Below are 20,948 nucleotides of genomic sequence, written 5' to 3'. Positions count from 1 at the left end.
CCCCACCAGCCGGCCCGGCCTGTTTTCGCCTCGGCAGCGAATGTGGGTGTGGACCGGGGAGGGGACAGCGGCCGGCGAGGAGGGAGGAAGGGGCTATTTGTAGGGGCAGGAAAAATTGGTGGAGAGCAATGAGAGGTGGAGAAAGAGCCAACCAATTAGGACAGGCTCTGAATGGTTTCCCGGGCTTTTCTGAGGACTCAAGAATTTGAAAGGCAGTTATTTACCGTCTGTCCCTTTGCCGCCATTTGCGTTGTTTCCCCTTCAAAAAGTAATGGACAGATGGAGCATATGATATACATTGGGTAATTGTTTCAATTCCAGTCAAATTTATCAATAGTGAAACCCTGGCTGAGATCAGGCGACCCAAACAGAGCACATGATTTGATGATCAATGCCACATCAAGGACAGACAGTGGATCAATCTCAGGAAGATTCATCATGGACCATCATAAGCTTTTGAGAGTACACTTTGATCAAATGTTCGCTTTGTGTTGATCACACATGGCTGCTTTCTGCGATGTTGCTCGATAGGGTCCCCTCCCAACAGCTGATTAACGTAAGAACCTCTCCCGATATACATTTGATTAACGGCTAGTTGTTCATCAGGCAGGGTAAACTAGTGTAGACTGCTCCACTTTTGCCGAAAGGATTAGAGAGAAAGGAAGCAGTGAGATCAATAGCTAGAGACGCTTGGGTTTTAAAAAGTCTGATTGATGCTTCTGATCTCAGTCTTGTACGAGCTGTCCGGACACAATACATAGTCGTCACATGCACGCGTTGTTCTGAACTAGTGATCGATCTCTTGCCTACTTTCTTCTGAGTTCTTCCTGGCTGAACTCTGAAGGAAAGAAAGATCGGCTCTATTTTTTACCTGAACTGTTTCTTTCTGAAGGTCAATATCTTTTTTTTATAGGGAAAACAGTAGATCGATCTGCTGCAAATATATTAAAAATATGTACAGGATACAAAGGATATGTACAAAAAAGGCTAGCGAGAGCGTTAACGAAAAGCCCTAATGATTGGATCCAGTCTCCTAACTTGCATTTTTTTCGAAAAGGAGGATTACCTCCGGTCTCTGCATAGACTGATGCACACAGCCATAGTCTCATAATTTTCCATAGGTCTTTAATTCTATGTGTCAATATCTCGTATACATTTTACTCCTCTGAAATGCACTGATATGCAGTAATTCTAAGTTAGTTAACTTCATGGCCTTTTGCAGCTTAATCAGTACAACTGCACAAGCCTGAAATTTTACCGCACCAAGGCATCATCGCGTACCGAAAAGATCAAAAAGAAGAAAGTTGAATCACAGAAAAATAAGAAGATCACTGCATGGATGATTCTGAGGGTGAAGTTAAGCTTAATTAATTCGGCCAAGCATATGCAAGTTTGATAAGCTTTTCAGTTGTCTTCATCTTACTGTGCCTCGCTGTAATTGGGACTAGCTTTTGAATTGTCCTGAGCTTGTTTTGTTCAGTGTTTGTGCTGCTAGGGGTAACATCACTGTTTTTTCTTGCTGCTTTTAAGACTGCAATTTGTAAGAACCTGTTGGGAGTTTCTTTATGGGAAATCGATGGGGGCGCCCATTGTTTCTAAAAAGAAGAAGACTAGAAACATGATTAGCAAATTGGTGATTAATATCATTGATTAGCAGAGTGAAATCAAGACTCATTGAGTCCTTGGAGTCCTTTGGACGCACGGCCAGTCGGCCCCACGGGTTGGAGTCAACCAATTTGTAGTTGATTAGAATTTAGAACATTGAAGTTTATGTTCATCTATTAAATCTTGACTGTTAAATCTACTCCGTAGTTCTAATGGATCTGATACTTTAGCCATGTTTTTAATTTTAATTATACAATAGATAGATTTGAGATTTTGCTTGCCACAAATAAAATCTACTGTTAAAACCCTGCTGTTAAAAAAAAATAGATAGATAGATTTGAGATTTTGCTTGCTCATCACCTCAACACCTTGTAAGTAATATAGAGTACTAATTTCCCTGCTGTTAAAAAAAAAGAGTACTAATTTCCCGATTGTTTTTCCGTGTACAGTTAGATTGATTTTAGTTTGGCAAAACTTGTTATGTTAATTTGGGAAACCTGTATTGTTCCAATCTCGAAAAAAATTATTATTCCTATGTAATTCCTCGTCTTGGAAATGGATATTGATGGGATATGATTGGCTCTATGATCTGGGATTGGGGAGATCCATAACCCAACTTTTGACATGGTATAAACGTAAACCTGATTTTTATTTTTTGCGGGATACACCTGATTTATTGACGGACAATTTCATGGTCCTTTACTAGCTGTATGTACCCATCTAGTACTATAAATTATCAAACCCCTAAACCTTTTCTTTAAAATCCTCTGCAAGTATTATTTTTAGGGAAAAAATCCTCTGCAAGTATAGTTAAAAAGGATTTCTAAACTGTGGCTTAAACCACCGTGCATGTGTTCTTCTCAATCTTCAACGTGCTGGAATATTCACCATTAGTTGTATAACATTTTCAATAGAAATACAAACACATGTCTCCACACGAAGGTTAAGAACAGTAATTTTTTTTGCGTTATCGATTAAACAGAATTTTCGAAAAAGAAGCAAAATGGGCCGGCCTGATGGGCCGCCGTAAACTCGTGCGATCATACAAATAACGAGCCTCTTATCATTTGTTCCACGGCCTCTCCAGTCTCCACTCCACTCCGTACATTCGTACCGTCCGCCATTAGCGAGGGGATAACGTCCATCCCATCCTCTCGCGCGGCTGCTGGACGATGGCTTCTTCTTCTTCTTCCCTTGGCGCCATCCTCCAGCGCTTCCCCCTTCTAGCGCCTCGCCCCACCGCCCGCCGCGCTCCGACCAGCCGCCGCGCCGTCGCCAACAAGATCTCCTGCATCGGATGGGTACGTACCATACACCAACTCGATCTGGCTATGGCTAGCCGGTTCTGAATGATGGGCTCTCGGTTTGGCATATGCAGGACCCGGAGGGCATCCTGGCGGCGCCGCAGCCCGGCCACATCGCGCGCCTCGAGTTCCGCCGCCGCCTCGAGAGCGACTCCGACGCGCGCGAGGCCTTCGACCGCCAGGTCAAGGAGGAGCAGGAGCGCCGCCGCAAGGAGCGAGAGGTAATCAAAATTGACAACAACCTCTCTTTCACTAGCACGGCGCGGCATTCCGTCGAACACATGCCGTTCTTGGCTGCTGCGTGCCTGCCCTGACACGACATGGCCGCTCTCGCGTGCAGGCGCGGGTGATACCTGACACCGAGGCCGGCCTCGTGGAGTTCTTCCTCGACACGGACGCTCGGGAGATCGAGATTGAGATCGGCAGGCTGCGGCCCAGGCTGAACAAGGGCTTCTTCGACTACATCCAGCGGGAAATCGCGACTATAAAATTCGCAGTCACAAGAACAGCGGTATGCGTCTGCATAAATTGGCTCTTCAATTCCTTTCTGCTCTGGTAAAATGTGTTTCCACTCCAGCTTGATTTAGAGAATCGTTTTTGTGCGGGCAGGAGATGGAAGACAGACTGATTGAGTTAGAAGCAATGCAGAAGGTTATCGGGGAGGGAGTCGGTCAGTGAACAAAATCTTCACTGAATTTGCTGCATAATCGAAGCTGGATAACTTCTGTGTATCTTTAACTAGTGTCGTTCCTGATGATGCAGAGGCATATGACAAGTTGCAAAACGACCTCGTGACGGCGAAAGAGCGGCTCACCAAGATACTGCAATCTAGGGATAGGAAAACAACAGTAAGATCTGAAACAGATATGATAGAGCTGAAATGCTCTGACTTCTTTTGTATGCACCTGCTGAGTTTTCAATTTGTGTTGTCATTTTACCAGCTGCTGGAAATGGTCGAGCGGAATGAGCTCAACATGTCCATATTAACACTCCTTGATGAGAACATAGCGAGCGCAAAGACGAGCAATCAGGTGATGTGATGTCTCCCTGGATGAATTGAATAAATTTGCGAAGTAGCAAGGCTTCAGGTCTTTGATCATGTGTTTCTTTGCTATGCTTCTAACTTGTATTATCTACTTACTATTCAGGAGGAAGCTGTGGCTTTCATGGAGGGTGTGCGCTCATCTATGTTGAAATACATAACAGTATAAATTTTTGCCTACATATGCTGGTGAGCGTTCATCTCCGATATTGTACCTTTGGCACATAGCTGTTAAAACTTCAAATTACCACATGAAGCTATCGTTTACAAGGGCATCTTGGGGACTGTAATTTTGTTTTATTGTATTTAGTTGATATACCCGTGTTACCAGCAAATACAGCATGACTATGATCCGTTCTCCTGGTTGGATAGCTGATTTACCACTGGTGCCGTGTGTATACTCTGAATCTTTTTCAAAATAAGTATTGATCTTTCCTCTCTTAACGCAAGTTTGTGACGGCATGTCCCAAGAGAGTATCCGACGGCAAAGGCCAAAACTAAGATGACATGCATTTCGCCATTTCATCAAATTTTCCTATAGCGTCAGCTGTAATTGCACAAAAACATGTTTGTATCATGTACAATTGTACATGAAGTTGTTTTAATCCTAGCTGCAGCAAAACTATGAAAGTAATTCTTCGACACGAGAAAACACTCCGGAGGAGGAGTGGAGTGTATCTCTATGCACCAGGGTAAGAAAAGGGAGAGATATAGCGTGTGTATATGTATGAGGGCGTGTCAGTGTATCGAGATACACAAATAAAAATGCAGGAAAAGTATTTTATTAATCTCAAGGATAAACAAATAGAAATTCCCGGACGTGTTGCGCCCCGTGGCCTACTAGCGCGGCCAGACTGACTATGGCGATTGCGGTCCCCGGGGCCTCGGAAGGCTCCCGGTTAATTACTCCCACGGGTTGCGCCGCGAGATACCTCCGATTAAGCCACGTGGTCGTCGTCTTCGGTCTTCGCTTCAAGTTCCCGTGCATGAAGAAGAGGTGATGTGTGTGTGGCGGCGGCAGAGTCTGTGTCCTCGTCGGTACACGCGTCGCGGGTAGCATGGCCTTTGTTCCGGCCATGCCCGCCCGCCGTCATGCCTCGTCGGTCTTGAACGGCATAGATGGGTTGTAGTTGTATTACCACGGGTCCTCTTCGCTTGGACTTTTTGACGATCAGCAGCTTCATCGGGTAGGTGACGGGTGTTCCGTGGGAGTATGTGATTGGTGGAGACCGGCACCGATTTAAAACCGGCAAGCGCACTTGTTGGCGTGGTTGGCGCAGCCAGCGATGACACCTTCAGTCAGACGCCAAGTTGACACGGCGGTCATCGTAGGTGTCGCGCGCCTTCTCGTCTTGGTCGAACCGCAAAGTAATGGGCGCAGCACCTCGTCGTCTTCACGCGACGCCTTAGGGACTGCACGCCGGCAAGTCCGCTGAGCATGATGACGAGCTGCATCTGCCACGGCCCTTGATGACGTGCTTGCCGATGAACCCTTCCTCCGCCCGGCTTGATGACAACTTGTCGTTGATGACTTGATGGTGATGGCTTGATGATAGGCCCCGCCGGCGCCGTGGTAGGCTGCAGGAGTCGTCTAGCTCCATCCACCATGGTGTCGACGTCGTGTTGTTGTTGACGGCGACGGGCTGCAGCTGTTGGCGAGCCCCATCCTTCGTGATGCTGACGTCGTGTTGTTGTTGACGGTGACGGGCTGCAGCTGATGGCGAGATCCATCCTCCATGACGCCGAGATGCCGCGAGCCACACGCTGACGAGCTCGATGAAGGGCAGTGACGCTAATCTTCAGTGCTCGACGGAAAAACCTTTGGGCTGCTTGCTGGTAACTCCGGCCATGTGACCGTCGCCTCCGCCTCAACTCCAGTCGTGCAGGGAAGAGATGTTGGGAGAGAGAGAGGACGAGAGGGAGAGAGAGTCAGCTATGATCTACGGATAGAGGAATACATAAAGTTGAACATAATAAAATGAGAAATTGAAAAATTTCGTTGAAATTGTTCGTTTGGAAATTTCCTGAAAAGCTAATTATAGGTTCTTCTCTCCATCGGAACAATAGGGCCGTTATGCTTATTACTGAACTTGTTGAAGATATGAAATAGAACCAAGGTCTATTTTTTTATCATAGGTTGAATCGATCATCATCAGAAGAAGGCCAAAAATTAGGATACATTCTGGGAAAATGAAACTTCCATGGAAGAGAAGCAAATGAAGCGCTTCCTCACCATTAGAGAAAAGGGCCATGCTTGCTTCACGTCAACCTCCTGAACAGCTTCTTGCTTGTTCCTCCGTCCCTCCTGGACGTGGCCTTCTTGATGTTTCTTCTTCTGCTTTCTCTTCAGTCTCGCTTCTGTGTGAATTGCGTTTCACCTGCGTCGGCGAGTGTGTCTTCCGTCCAGGCGACTGCGTCCCCTTCCTGAGCGTTGACGTCTGCGCCTTTTATAGGCAGCAACTAACAGACGCGTGCGGGAATGGATAGCGATGACCTCCGTAGTCCTCGGCAGAAGTCATGCGGGAGGCTTTATCTCTTCTACCGGCTAGCTAAATAATCTCGGCCTCATCTATTCTGGATCGATGAATAGCTGGCCGGCCGTTGTGATAGATGAGCAACAACCCGCATCGTATCAATGCATGTACGTATACAAATACGACGGATACATACGTACTAGTCGTCCGGCCGTATACGAATACATCAACTTTTCCATATATAGCTGGCTACGCGTACGTTCGTACGTACAGCATGCACATGCAGTTCTGGCTTTTTTTTTCCTTGAGTTTGCTTGAAGGATTAATACTGCGATACAGATCAATCAATACGTGCAAGAACACAGTAATCAATTGATCCTGAGCTAGCTGATATTTCCATGCACGGACGCATGCATAAAAAATGAGAGCATGCATGCATGCTGCTTCTCAACCAGTACTACGTTCATATGGCTTATACTTCAAATGACCAAATTCCGTCGAACAGTAATAAACCTCAATTAAAAGTTCATGAAAAAGCCCATATATAAAACCCAAGCTAGCTAGCTTGGCCCTCACTCAGCCGATGGAGGGGTCAAGCACATGGCCTGCGAACAAGATCGCACCGGACAGCTCCTCGATCACAAAGAAGGCGAAGGGATGGTCAGCCACGAAGTCCACTGGCACCGGCTCCGGCGGGGAGTTCCGACAGCACGCCTCCAGCCCACAATAACTGACCGCGGCCGCCTCGGTCCTTCCTCGTTCACCTCCATGACAGCCTTGTGGATCACTTGCTGCAGCGCCAGCCTCCTGCCGGAGCTTTCATCTGCTGCCATGTCCGACAGGTCAGCCTTCCCCTGCTCGAAAGCCTCCCGGACCCCCATGTCCTTGAGAACGTCGTTCAACTCCGCCGAGAAGCTGATCTTGAACCTGGGCAGCCGGAAGTCCCCGACCGGGACAGGGGCCCCCGGCAGGTGCTCCAGCAAGAACTCCGGGCGGCAATCCATCTTGTCGGTGAGCCGCCACAGCCCAGTCTGGGACTGGTCGGTGAGACGCCGCAGGCGAAGCTGATCTTGGGCCCGCCGGTCTGGGCCTGGTCGGCGAGGGCCCGCTCAGTCAGGGCGCTGACGTGGCCGGCGAGGGCCTCCCTTGACGGCGCGCCCAGGACGCCTAGGAGCTCCGAGAGCGTGCGGTCGCGGGCGCCGGCGGCCACGAGGGAGAGCGCGGCGTAGACGGAGAGCGGCGAGAAGACGAGGTTGCCGCCGCTCCTGCGGGCGTCGTCCGCGAGGCGCTTGTTGAGGCCCAGGGCCAGAGACTGCAGGCCGCTCCGGGCGGCGGCTTCCGTGGAGATCCATCGGGAGAGCTTCGGGAAGCGGCGGACGGCGTGCGCCTTCAGGGAGTCGATCGTGTCCTCCATTGGCGATTTTTGTTAGGGGTCTTCTGCTCAAGTCATCGAGCTTCATATATAACCTCAGATTTGAGCGAGTTTGCCTTGGACCATAAGTCATACTGCTGACTAATACTCAACTCATCGTTGGGCCCATTTTGACATCATCGAAAACAGCCGGGGCTCTGGCCCGCTAAACGTCCTACTAGTATAATGGTTGCTGCTAGGCAAGATTCTCTATATTCTGAAAAAAAAGGCAAAATTCTCTATGCTAAGGTTCCTTTGGTATCTGCACATGCTCTCTCCTGGAAGACAATATGAAGCATAATGTGTTCTGAAACTGTTATGGTAAATTTTGCCGACGTTCTACACTACACAGAATGTCTTCTGTTGCCAGCGTAGTTCGATGACTGTACACATGCCTGGCTGGTTAAGATTTAACTGATGTGCTGGCGTCTGTCAAAGGTGCAGCCTGTATGGATTTTGCTTTATGAATTTTAATGGTGTCGAATTGTGGATATGATTTTACTTGGGTCTCTTTTTCAGAGGTCATCATATTTTTGCTAGTTCTTCTACCATCACATTATTCTGATGTCGCTGAAGCTAGACACAAGCTACCATTAGAATTATCTATCTTCAGGGTGCAATGCATGGCATGGCATGGCATGGGCTTGTCCTACCTACAGGTTAATCATACGAGTGCAAATGACATCAGTACCTCTCTAAGGGATTAGAAAGTTCCGCAAGTGAGATTATCTAGTACTCCATGAAAAAAAAACATATTGAAATGATAGGATGGTAGCTAAACATATTAGCATCTGACAGTTTATTCACTCAAGAATCTTGCGAATCACATAAAAATTCATCACAGTAATAAATGACGTTTCATCAACCAAATACAATCTGAATTTAAGGTTCATCAATCACACACCACACTCGGCTGATGCACACAGTACAGGTGTGATCATCCTCTTATTACAAAAACAGACATCAAACCAACACAAATCAGCTAGGTTGTGAACGCCACACCAAGCTTTTAAAGCTAGCACTCTTGTGCTTGCTTTAACACGTACACCAATCCAAGCATACCAAGATCAGGCATAGCTTGGTGAAAACACACAATTTATTCGTCTTGCAAGTAGCAGCACCAACAAGTCTTGCAAGCACGCAGGCATATGGAAGCACTTCAGGTAAGCAACTTCCCTTGCATAAACACCGCAGTTAACAATGATACAGATTACCTGTGAATAAATAACATAAATCAAACTGATTACTTAAATAGCAAACATATGGTAGTTTCTCAATCTATGTAGTAAGAAATCAGTGTGCATCAGACCTTAGGACGGAGCCTCTCGGGATGGTCTTCTTGTAGTAAGCCGAGTGCCGCGTTTGGAAGAGCGACGGGTCATGGCCGGCATCCAAGCCATCCCACTCCAGCTTGTCCCACCAGTCCTTCTCGCAGTCCACCACCGGCTTAGGACCATGACTTGCTACAGCCGGTAGACGCCTCAGGCCCCAGCAGTCCCTAAGGCCAATTGTCTCCAACACCGGCGCTGTCAATCTGACCTCACATATCTGCTCCAGCTTGTGAAGGTGATGTAGCTTGATGTGCTTTAGATTCGTGAATGTGACGCCAGATGCTATTTCTTGCGGGACCTCATCGTGCAATGGAAAAACATGTCGAATATTACTGCAGTATGCGATCTGGATGCTCTCCAAGTTTGGCAAGCTGAATGAAATGGGGAGGACGAATACCAGCCTGGGGCAATTGTGTAAATATATGTGCTGCAGTTGTTGGAAACCAGTTCTTCCAAAATTACCATCAATGCTTCTTACCCAGATGCAATAGGCCATCACGAGATCAGAAGCTGAAAATATCGTTATATGCTGAAAGCTGTCATGTCTGATCCAACAAGTAAACAGAGTGTGCAGCTTGGGGCACTTCTCAACATGACACCATTTTAGGTATGTCCAGCTCGCTGGTGTCGTTGGAGGGATAGCCGTGATAGAGGAATTGTCATGCAAATACAATGATTCAACACAATAGTCGATGAAATATCTGAAAAATACATCGTCCTGCATACTCTCTAAGTTGTAGCTTCCTTCACCAATCTCTATATGCGTGCGCGAAGGTTGAAGCTGTTGACGGTCCCACACCAAGGACGAGTGTGTTACGTCTTTAGCAAGGGCGATATCACTATAAGTTAATAACGTCCCTTTTGGAACCATACCCTCTTCGTTAGGGCTGATCTCCTGAATACCTTTTGTGATGCTGGCTTGGCCGTAGCTCATACAAGAGATGAGCAGGTACACTTTGGGAAGGTATGAATGGAATATTTTCAAATATAGTCCCTCTATGGCCGACCAAATGAACCTTCCATCCGTGAAAGCAATACATGCCTCAAAGTCAAATGTTGTTTTTTCTCCAGGACAGGTGGTCGATCTTCCCTTTACCTGTGTGTCTATATGTAACACTGTCAAAGAAGTCTTCCATCCATCCCAAAGTAGGCTACGGAGCTGATGACAACCCAGTAGGAACAGCTTCTTGAGTTGTGGGACATCCATTGCATTGAGGTCAAGTGTTTTAATGGCTGTACAAGACAGGTCCAGTTCCTCCAGATAGGGCAATGCACGCAAAAATATGTCATGCAATAGGACACAGCCATGTAGGGAGATCTTGGTCACCTTAGCTTTTTCAAGTGGAGCTATTATAGGAGTCTTCAGGCGCAGTTCCTTTTGTGGCAACTGTATGGAATGTGTCCAATCCTCAACTGGGCCATAACCATCGAAACTGAAACTCTCAAGCAGTGGGGCACCTCCTTCAAGTGCAACCTGCTCCAAGCTGGAACAACCATCAAGAACAAGCATCTTCAGGCTTCTTTCTGATGACAATGTTGGCAATGATTCCAAGAGAGTATTGCCGGACAAGTCAAGGAGCTCCAGATTATTCACATGTTTGGAAGAGCAACTGTCAAATGTGATAAAATCTGAAGACTCTCTCACTCTGAGCTTGTTAAGTTTGTGTAGCTTTTCCCATGCATGACATATTGACTTCCATGAGACTCCCACTGTATTCAATTCCCTAAGACTGGTCATCGATTCAATAATCTGTGGCAACAAAACATATTCTGTGAAACGCAAGTCAAAGACTAGCAGGTTTGGAAAAAATGATCCTCCGCCTTGCTTCTTCTCTGTGTTTGTACAACGGTCCAGCCAAAGAAATCTTAGATTCTGACAGCAGTGGAAAGGGGGCGATGAAAAATTAAAGCTGCAATTGCAGAGTTTAAGCACACGGAGATTGCTGGCTACCCGAAACATATCACCATGCAGATATCCTGGATCATCTCCCTGAAATGTTAGGAAATATGATGATGCACTATCAGGAACATTAGAGATATCCTCTGCTGCTTGTTTGTTGGAGGTGACTGAACACCAACCTTCATGGGGTTTTCTTCGTTCATCCAAAAGGTATTCTTTTAGTTCCTTTCTTAAGCTTTCTGGTATATTGAAAAGGTGTTCCCTTGTTATATACGATGGATATCCCGACAGTGGAATCACTTCATACAATGCATTGCCAATCTCCCAAGCTCTGTCCCCTCCAATTATTCCATCACATACCCAGTAGTTGCATGCATGAGCAGACCAACCATAGTCAACACCGATGATAGAGTTTTCCCTTAGTTGTTCTGTCAGGAACATTAAGTACAGGAAGCAATCCAGAAATGTTGCTGGGTTGATGCCATCCATGCCGGTGTACCCAATCACCTGAACAACTTCATTATGCACGAAGGGACGCATTGTTTGACGCATATACTCGTAAGTGATGCCATGGATTTCCATGTCAATGCTAGCTGTGGCCATCAACTTCTGTTCTTCCCGAAAGAACTGAAATCTTCCATAATTAGTCCATAACAATATACCTTTACCAAAGGCTCCTACTTTAGGAATGCCACAATCTGCCAGATCCAAATATGCATCTCCCCCATAATGAAAAATCAGCAGAAATTTTCCATTCACCAGAGATTCATGGATCGCACTTCCGATGCTTGTTATCTCTTCTCTAGAGCTGCCATCCACCCCTCTGAAATCATCGTCTTCATCATGCTTATAAAAAATGGGCATTAAATGCTGAAGGTTTAACTCCTCAGCAATTGCCCTCTGCATCGTCCTTCTATTCTTCCACAGGGAGCAGTCCACATGAACAATTTTGCCAAAATGGTTTCTCGTATCAGGATCACTTCTTGTGGACTTGAGGAGTTTGGCTGTAGCTTCAAGAACAACAGATGCTCCCAGACCACTGCCGTTCAAACCACTAAAGAAGAATGCTTGAATTTTGCCTTCTGCAGTACCATCGTTATCACGCAAAAGATCAAGCAATTGTTTGACAGCGCCATCAATACCGTCTACCCGCTGCATATAAGTACGAAAATGTTAGTATCTATTTTTCTTATTTTTCTTTTGTATGAATAAATTGGAGGAGTAAAATACACTCGCGGTCCTAATTCTTTCGTGAAGATGTCAACTTAGTCCCAAATTTATGAAAATGCACGTCTAAGTCATAAAACTATTTTAAGTGGTTCATCAGAGATCCGCCACTCTCTGACCAGTTGACGTGGCGGTTTGACCAATACCACCTCAGTCTGGGTCCACCCATCAGGTAACCACGTCTGATGTAATCTTTCAGAAACCTCCCTGGATCTCTCATCCTTCCTTTTTCTCTCTGCACCTCACCGGACGTTAGAACACAACAGAGGGAGAGGGAAGATGGCCCTGCCAACCAGCCAGCTAATCCTCGTCCTCCTTCTGGCCGCCAGCCACGCGGACACTCCGCAGCCCCCGTGCACCCCTGAAGGCTATCAGGTCAGATTGAACTGGCGTAGCTCGTGGCCGGCGAGGAGCTCGCGGGATTGCAGAGCGGGTAGAACTGGCATAGCTCGCGGGCGCATGCGTTTCCATGCACACACAGCAGCAACACGCCGCGACCCGCCTCCGGCTCCGCGTCGTGTGGCTCGCTTGGCTCCTCCCACGTCGACGCGTCATCCTCCAACAACGGGACACCCTCTCCTCCTGCACCGATCTGTCGGTGAGTGCCCGACAGGCGACAACGACATGGTACCTCCAAATAAACTGCCTCGGCCTGGAACTTCCGATCCAACCGTACCCGACGGCGCGCCCCTGTCTCGGGCCACCGCCGGTAGCCCGTGACCTCCCTGGGACACTCGGCACACCGCAGATTCCTATACCCAATTTCCCACAGGAATCAAGGCCGGCGGCGCTGCCCGAATCTCGGCAGTCACCAAACGCCATCGCCGCGATTGAAGCCGACGTCGCGGCGATGCGTGCTGCCACCGCTGCAATTGGAGCCACCACACTCCTCTTGGTCCTCCTCTCAATGCCCAGCAGCCGCATGGGCTCAGAGGTGGCGCGGGCGACTGGTACAGAGGCCGTGCGTCATTCGGGCTGTGGGGTGGGGGCGGTTGGCGCAGGCGGCGGCCGGCGACCGGAGACGGTGGTGTGCTGGAGGAGGATGAAGACAACCAAGTGGAGGGGGCTGAGTTCTGGTTGCAGGGACACAAGGATAGGCTTTGGATTTGGGGATAGATTGAGGGACTGCGGGCGGAGAAGAAGAGACAAGTCCGGATCTTATTTGCAAATTTACCATTAGACGTGGTTACCCGATGGGTGGGCCCAAGCTGACGTGGCATTGGTCAAACCGCCACGTCAACCGGTCAGAGAGTGGCAAACACACATAGGACCTCCGATGAACCACTTAAAATAGTTTTAGGACTCAGACGTGCATTTTCGTAGATTTAGGACTAACTTGACACCTTTACGAAAGAATCAGGACCGCGAGTGTATTTTACTCAAATTGGAGCAACAAATGATGCAATAGTTACTAGTCTCTCTGGTCGCTGATTTATCAACTTTGTACTAATCAACTGGCGCTCGTAATTTCACAAAAAGACACTTGCTGTTTCCCGAAATCAACCTGCAGTTCACGTTTCACTAGAATTAAAAAAAACCCTGCAGTTTTTCGGAATCAATGCACAGTCCACGTTCAATTGAAAATATTATTGACGGTCCAACTATTAATGACGGAGTGTCAAAGTTAGTTTTAAAATTACTAAACTATATATTTAGGTCTCGACTTTTTGTTAACTGGGTCACGACAGGTCCTAAGCTTGTCTCGGAGCGTTTGACCGGCCTACATGGCGTGTTGACTGAATACACGTTGGCTAAGGACCCGTTGGACATGATTAGCGCGAGAAAAAAAAATGCACAGACAGTCCTAATATTATTTACGAGATGCAAAATTATTAGTCTTAAAATTGTTAAACTGAATATTTAAGTCCTACTTCCTTTGTTAGGTGTGTCACGCAGGGCCGGGCGGACGTGAGTCCAAGTGGTGCGATGAAACAGGCCCCAAATTTGAAGGGGCCCAGATTTCATAGTGCCACTTCAGCCTGCCAGCCCAAGATATTTACCCCAGCAGCAGCCTACGCCCACGCGGCCGACGGCCTGACTCCCGAGCGGCCTGTCTTCTCCACAAGTCGGCATTGGCAGGAATTCCCTCATTGCCTCGTGCCTGGCAGGCTGGCAGGCCGGCAGGCCCTCACCGCCTCACGTAGTCTGGCGGGATCGGTTTCCACGGCGGCAAGGCACGAACTCAAGAAACGCTGAAGCGAGTCGAAGCGGAAGCCAGACCACTGGGTCGAGCGCCCGCCCTTTTTTTAGCGGATCTTTAAAGTCCTCCTAATCGTCAATCAAAGCAACGATCCTGTTAATTCTTCGAGATATTGTTGATCCATCCCTTTAATTCGTTTTATTTGTCTCTGTATCTAGTGTTTCCAGAACTGAGTGGGGTTGGAGGCCAATTTTCTAGTTCATTAATTTCTGTTTTTCTAGCGAAACAGGAGCCCAATTTTACTGTGTCGCACAAGGCCTCGAATTTTGCCGGCCCGGCCCTGGTGTCGTGACATGTCCTTATCTCGTTCATTGCGACACCGTCGACCATCCCCACGATCCCTCATGATCTCTAGCTACGCCGCCTTGACCATCTTGCTCCGCCGAAGCTAGAGCCGCAACCCGCTCCTGCTCTAGTGCCCTGTATCGCCGGGAATGCGACGGCATTTGCGCCTTGGCTTGCGCGTCATGGGCACACCGCTTAGCGCCGTCCTTCATCGCCGCGTGATCTCATGGCCGGCCCTCCTTGGATCACTGCCGAGCACCCCAACAACTTAGTAGATCTCCTTGACACTCAGCAAGCCACCCTAACTCTCTGCTCCCCTAATCGCAACTCCAGCGACTCGAGTGGTGTTCCGATAAGAACCGCAACGTTGGGTGAGACAACGTTGGACAGACTAACGCTCCTGAATGAGGTTAGGACCTGTCATGACCCAATTAACAAAAAATTAGGACTTAAATATGCAGTTTAATAATTTTAGGACTAACTTTGCACATCGTCAACTATTAGTACCGCCGGTGCATTTTTCTTCACGTCAATCATGTCCAGCGGGCCCCTTAGACGACGTGTATTCAGTCAACAAGCCACGTAGTCCGGTCAAACGCTCCGGGACAAGTTTAGGACCAGTCGTGACCCACTTAACAAAATATCGGGTCCTAAATATGCAGTTTAGTAATTTTAGAACTAACTTGGCACGTCGTCAATAATAGTAGGACCGTGGGTGTATTTTACTCGAGGAAGATTATGCTTGTGTCATTGACGTGTGGCTAGCGAGCAATCCTTATTTGAAAAACACGTTTTCAGAGTGTATTGACCGGGATTTAAGAATACAGGGTGCCAATTTCAGGGATTCTGACGTGGGGATTTGATGTCTTCCACCTCTACAAACACAAGGTTTAAAATAGATACTCTTTGAAGTAATCAAAACTTAATTAAATATTTCCTTAAATCTTTGGTTTAAATTGAATTAACGCCAACAACTTTTAAATTGAGTTATCCTTGCTATTTTGGTTGGCTTGTATTTTGAGTTGGAGTCTAGATATTCAGATATGCATCTCTGAATTTTTCGGAAATTTTTGGAGTTGGTTTGGTATTTAATCAAGGCACGTCTGAGAGGAAGACCGCGAATATGAGAAGGGTATGGGTTTGTGGCAACGCGGATCGGGCTTCTGTGATGTACGGCCGGTGTCGTGCTGGTCACTGATGCGTGGGCCAGGCCCCACCTGCAGTGGCCAGTGTGGTACCGACCGTACGGCACCTGAGCTGCATTCGGCAGACACTGCTGGCTCCCATCTAAAAGTCTGTCGGCAAAAGATGTTGCTGGAAGACAAAAGCCAGTAAAGGACACCTTTCCTTACAGACATAGTGCCATGCATAGATCTTGTTTATATCATCATTAGAAACAAACTGAAATTATTTTCATATTTTTTATTAATCCAGCTGGGTTTATAAAAGAAATTGAAATCTCAATATCCTCCCTGGTTGTGCCACTCTTTGTTTCACCTCGCCAACTATCTGTAATGCCCCACTATCAAATTCAAATTTATGCAGCTACTACCTATGCCATAGGTCTTTCGGTTGCGTGCGTCGAGTGAATGTGGGTGGCCAGGTCGAGGTCCTTAGTGCTGTCATGTTTCATGATGGTGCTTTATACGTTTGCTACGGTTTTTATCCGGTTTTCTCATTAATTAAGTGGACAATTCTACTCTTCTTAATTAATGAATTGAGTCATTCCAGGTGGGTTCTTTTGGCCCGCCTGACTTCTATCCTGCCAATATGAACCAAAGCCATAGCCCTTGGCATTAATGCCTCACTATCCAGGAACAGAATTAGCCCACTGCCAATTCATAATTTTTGTGGAATTTACTATTACTGCCGGATGAAATCTGGATTATAATCGTTTGATAGCCTGTACAATCCGTTTCTTACTACCTTCCATCTATTATATATTAAAAGTACATAACGGAGTGACAAAAAAAAATACAGAACTCTAGAAAATCCCAAAAAAGCAAAATATCTGGCCCTTAATTAGGTGGGCCGTATCAAGATTAACGGATCACAAATCGATAGAACTGTACGGCCGGGATCACAAACCGATAGATTTGTACGGCCGTACAACGTCTGCTTTAATCCGGTAAAAAGGAAAAATTCCGCGTTCCCGATCATGCCCTCCTTTTGGTCCATCCACAATCGGCCGCCAACAGCACTTCTCCACTCCCGGCGCACGGCGGACCTTCATCCGGATGACCAGGTTGCTAATTAATTCGTCCGGCCGCGCAGTCCAGAGATGAAGCTGATGCCAGGAGCAGCCATGTTTGTCTACAAGTGACTATATTATGTCTTTGTATCACATAGATTCCTGCCTCACCACCTCTTTCCACTTATATTTTGTACATACAACTGTAACTACTTCTTTCTAATTTATTACTATTGTTTCTTTCTGTTTCTGATGCGGTTTTTCTACAAATCTTTGAATGCTAAATCCAATGAAGAAAACAGGGAGAAATATGCAAACACAGTGCTCCAACTATAGAACAAAGTAGCACATAAACTATACCTCTTCAAAAGGGTGGAAATGTCTTATTACAACGTCAAAACGATGCAACAACCCACAGTCAATATCTAATATATATAGTGCATTTTAAGTTGTAGCGGCTCACATATTCTTGACTTGACTTACATTAATTTATATACCATCAAACAAAGAATTTTGGCGTGTAATTAGTGCTTCAAATGGATATGGCGTACCGTTACTTAGAGATTATTTTTACGAAGTCTTTTGTTTTAGTTTACTAAATGTTTAATAGGTTTTAATTTTATAGCTAGCATACTACTGCCTTTATCTTTTATAATTATTATCCATGTTGCACTATATCTATCCTTATCCTAGCACGTGCAACAGCCAAATAAGCATGAAATCTAAAAAATAATACTCTAATACAATGTACAACAAGTCAACAATTGATTCCTGTATGAATTGAATAGAGATTAGAGACACAAATTGGAAATTGCAGTAACTGCAAGTTCTTTAATGGGCATACATATTGAAACAGAGTTTTCCATCGTTCATAATAGCCACAACGTGTTAAAAACTAGAGGAACTTCATTCTATCAAGTTTGGTGATTATTTTTATGAGACATTCATATTGATAATGCATATATTTTCCCAAGAAGGAGCAGCTAAATTTGTGAACTTCCTCGGCTATGTAGCTTTACACATGATTCAAGAATACTACAAGGCAAATAATGGATAGATCGACACATCACAAAGTAAATCACTAAATGCTTTTTACAAACTTTTGTATTTTAAATATTAACTCTATAAGGCATCAAAACATTGCCCGCAAGCGCGGGCTGCTATCCTAGTTGCCTGTAATTGTGTGAATTTACTATTACTACCTGCCAATATGATTTGATTAAGATGGGTATAGATGATGTCATGATACACATGATGCTAAATAAAAAAGCTTCAAACAAATAAATATAAACCAACAACACAGCGACTTCATGAGATTAGCAAGGAAGAGGTACCAACCAGTGTGTACTTGGCAGGCATGCTGCACTTCTCCAGAGAGTAAACTAATCTCAGCAGCAAACCAAAACCATAGAAAAATATGTCTAACCCATCGACTGCAGATTTATCCAATTCCTACAAAGGTGACATACTTAACCTCCTGATCTGACTTTGAAAACCAATGAGAAACCAAGCTTATATATGTGTGCGCAAGATGCAATAGAAGTACCTCAAGAGCGTCCAGGAGGAGAGAAAGAGCGGTAGAACACTCGCAGCAAAAACGGAAGTTATCTCCACGAAATCCAGTTCCAGTCGAAGATATATTAATCGACCATCTTGCTTCAGACAACAGAATGTTCACTCTGTCATGTGGTAGAGCACCGGGAAAAGAATGCACTGCAAGATAGAGCAGGCGTATGTGTTTGGGCAGATGGGTGTCAAGGTAATGGTGTGAGTTTTTGGCACCACGTTCCTTTCCTTTTGCCAAAGCATGGTTCCTTACTTGCACTTGGAGGCAATGTCGCTTGCTGACCCACTCCATGATCTTATTTTCTTTTCTACTTTTGTTCTTCTCTTCTTTTTAGCATGCAGAATCTGCCTTTTCTGTTCCGTTTAAGCAAAGGGACGTGTGTTCAACTTTAAACATATTGGATCACATATAGTACTTCATAAGAAAACATACTATGTGCGTGTACCTCCATTTTCTTGCACCATTTTCGGCATTGACATTGCTTCAGAGCGTCATGCCGCTCCATTTGACCTATCTCATGGAACGAGCCAGCGAGGCCTCCCAGGGCTCTCCACCAGATGGATACCTTGGCCAAGGTGATCCAAGAGGCCGTGAAGATAGACAGGCTCTGTTGGAATTTATGTGGCCCAGCCCACTATTTAATTTATAGTCCAATAAATTCCTGAAAAAAAAATCCCAAAGGCCCATGTTGACCCATTCGTGTGTGGCAAGAGGTGGGACAAAAGTTTAGTCCCACATTGTTAGTTGAAGAGAGTTTGCACCATCTTATAAGGGGGGCTCCTCCACTTGTTGTATGAGCATGAGAAGAAGAGAGTTTCTACGCGCTCCTCCTCCTTCGCCGCCCGCCACGCCTCGTCTCGAGTCTTCATATGCTTGCATGGCTTCGGCTCGTATGCTTAGTTCTTGTCTTAGATGTGTTTTCTTCATATGCTTGCATGGCTACTGCATTTGATCTAGTCATGTTTTTTCCACTATTCATGTTGATTAATTCTTGTCACGAATCATTCATGGTTGCAATATTCCACATGTTTTATTTACTGTTTTTATCTATTAAATCTTGTGGTAAATTGTTCATATTTCCAACAATCCAAAAAACCTTATTTTAGGCAATTTACCCCAAGTGGTTTTGCTGCTTCCATGAAGCCACCTGTGTTTGAAGGTGTCAATTATAAGAGGTGGCGTGCGAGGGTAGTGCTCTGGTTCCAGACCATGAGCTGCTATAACACCATCTATGTCCTTCCTGAGGGAAATCATACTCCTGCTGAGGAGGAGGCTTTTCAAAAGCTTGAAATCATATTCCTGCTGAGGAGGAGGCTTTTCAAAAGCTTGAAATCATACTCCTGCTGAGGAGGAGGCTTTTCAAAAGCTTGAAATCATATTCCTGCTGAGGAGGAGGCTTTTCAAAAGCTTGAAATCATACTCCTGCTGAGGAGGAGGCTTTTCAAAAGCTTGATACCACTTTCAAGGCTGCTTTGATCAGCATTCTTGGCGACAATATTGTTGATTCGTACCTGTCACTTAACAATGGCAAGGACATGTGGGATGCGCTCGAGAGAAAATTTGGAGTCTCCGACGCTGGCACTGAACTGTATGTCATGGAGCAATTCTATGATTATAAGATGGTTGAGGACCGCCCCATTGTGGAGCAGGCTCACGAAATACAGTCACTTGCCAAGGAGCTTGAGCACTTCACTTGTGTGTTACCAAACAAGTTTGTTGCTGGAGGCATCATTGCCAAGCTTCCTCCTTCATGGAGGCATTTTGCTACTTCTCTGAAACACAAGAGACAGGAGTTTTCCGTGACGGATCTCATTGGGACTCTTGATGTGGAAGAAAAGGCGAGAGCAAAAGACACACGTGCTCGAGGTACTGAAGGAGGTTCTAGTGCCAACTTCGTACAGAAGAATAACTCCCAATCCCACAAACCCAAGAACAAGAACAGGTTTGATGGCAAACCGAAGTTTGATGGGAAGTACAAGCCCTCACAGCCTACCAACTTCAAGAGGAAGTCTGACAAGAAGAAAGGGGTTTGCCATGTATGTGGTGATCCTGAACATTGGGCTCCAAGTTGCCCAAAGCGCTTTGACAAGCGTCAACATGGGAAGGGCGGCAAGACCGCCAATGTTGTCATCGCTGATACTGAAATGAAGGAAGCTGGGTCGCAGGGACTTTCTCCATGCTGATGGGCAACGGCTCACATGCTTCTGTTCGAGGTGTTGGTACGGTCGACCTGAAGTTCACTTCGGGAAAGACCGTGCGCCTGAAGAACGTTCATCATGTGCCCTCCATCAATAAAAATCTTGTTAGCGGATCTCTTCTGTGTCGAGATGGCTACAAGATTGTCTTTGAGTCCAATAAATTTGTAATTTCTAAATTTGGAACCTTTGTTGGTAAAGGCTATGAGTGCGGAG

At 46.1% G+C, this 20,948-nt stretch overlaps 3 protein-coding genes across 4 annotated transcripts; 1 reads left to right on the top strand and 2 right to left on the bottom strand.

Annotated features, from left to right (window-relative positions):
- The first annotated feature begins 2,678 nt into the window (after nucleotides 1–2,678).
- On the top strand, nucleotides 2,679–4,395 carry LOC100822708. The gene is made up of 7 exons (XM_003580771.3): nucleotides 2,679–2,906; nucleotides 2,984–3,130; nucleotides 3,250–3,420; nucleotides 3,519–3,579; nucleotides 3,672–3,757; nucleotides 3,851–3,940; nucleotides 4,058–4,395. Exons 1-7 carry the CDS (start codon nucleotides 2,778–2,780, stop codon nucleotides 4,118–4,120), a joined length of 747 nt encoding a protein of 248 aa, XP_003580819.1. The 5' UTR covers nucleotides 2,679–2,777; the 3' UTR covers nucleotides 4,121–4,395.
- Nucleotides 4,396–6,878: 2,483 nt separating this feature from the next.
- Nucleotides 6,879–7,839, bottom strand: LOC100836610 (serpin-Z2B-like). The gene is given in 3 exon segments (XM_010242408.2): nucleotides 6,879–7,174; nucleotides 7,177–7,468; nucleotides 7,471–7,839. Coding segments are annotated over 3 exon segments (834 nt in total). The 3' UTR covers nucleotides 6,879–7,001.
- A 779-nt stretch (nucleotides 7,840–8,618) lies between these two features.
- Nucleotides 8,619–18,847, bottom strand: LOC100836305. 2 transcript variants are annotated; one of them, XM_014895533.2, is made up of 4 exons: nucleotides 18,517–18,847; nucleotides 18,309–18,422; nucleotides 9,146–12,219; nucleotides 8,619–9,050 (listed from the first exon to the last, which is right to left on the bottom strand). In XM_014895533.2, the coding sequence occupies exons 1-4, from the start codon at nucleotides 18,826–18,828 to the stop codon at nucleotides 9,047–9,049; spliced, it is 3,504 nt and encodes a 1,167-aa protein (XP_014751019.2). In that variant the 5' UTR covers nucleotides 18,829–18,847; the 3' UTR covers nucleotides 8,619–9,046. The 2 variants fall into 2 exon arrangements, with proteins under 2 accessions (XP_014751019.2, XP_024311202.1); XM_024455434.1 differs by lacking the exon at nucleotides 8,619–9,050 and having other exon boundaries at nucleotides 9,130–12,219.
- Between the last annotated feature and the right edge of the window lie 2,101 nt (nucleotides 18,848–20,948).

This window comes from Brachypodium distachyon, chromosome 5, assembly GCF_000005505.3.
Source record: "Brachypodium distachyon strain Bd21 chromosome 5, Brachypodium_distachyon_v3.0, whole genome shotgun sequence".
Taxonomy (NCBI): domain Eukaryota; kingdom Viridiplantae; phylum Streptophyta; class Magnoliopsida; order Poales; family Poaceae; genus Brachypodium; species Brachypodium distachyon.
This window is presented reverse-complemented; position numbering and strand designations above follow the sequence as displayed.

Bases quoted from the DNA above. Each gene is read 5' to 3' on its own strand.
- LOC100836305 (XM_024455434.1), bottom strand. From the start codon at position 18,828: ATGGAGTGGGTCAGCAAGCGACATTGCCTCCAAGTGCAAGTAAGGAAC. The intron at 18,423-18,516 runs GTACTTCTATTG...TCACCTTTGTAG, and splicing joins TCCTCCTGGACGCTCTTGAG to GAATTGGATAAATCTGCAGT. The intron at 12,220-18,308 runs GTTGGTACCTCT...ACTTATATGCAG, and splicing joins TGCCTGCCAAGTACACACTG to CGGGTAGACGGTATTGATGG.
- LOC100822708 (XM_003580771.3), top strand. From the start codon at position 2,778: ATGGCTTCTTCTTCTTCTTCCCTTGGCGCCATCCTCCAGCGCTTCCCC. The intron at 3,131-3,249 runs GTAATCAAAATT...TCTCGCGTGCAG, and splicing joins GCCGCCGCAAGGAGCGAGAG to GCGCGGGTGATACCTGACAC. The intron at 3,421-3,518 runs GTATGCGTCTGC...TTGTGCGGGCAG, and splicing joins TCGCAGTCACAAGAACAGCG to GAGATGGAAGACAGACTGAT.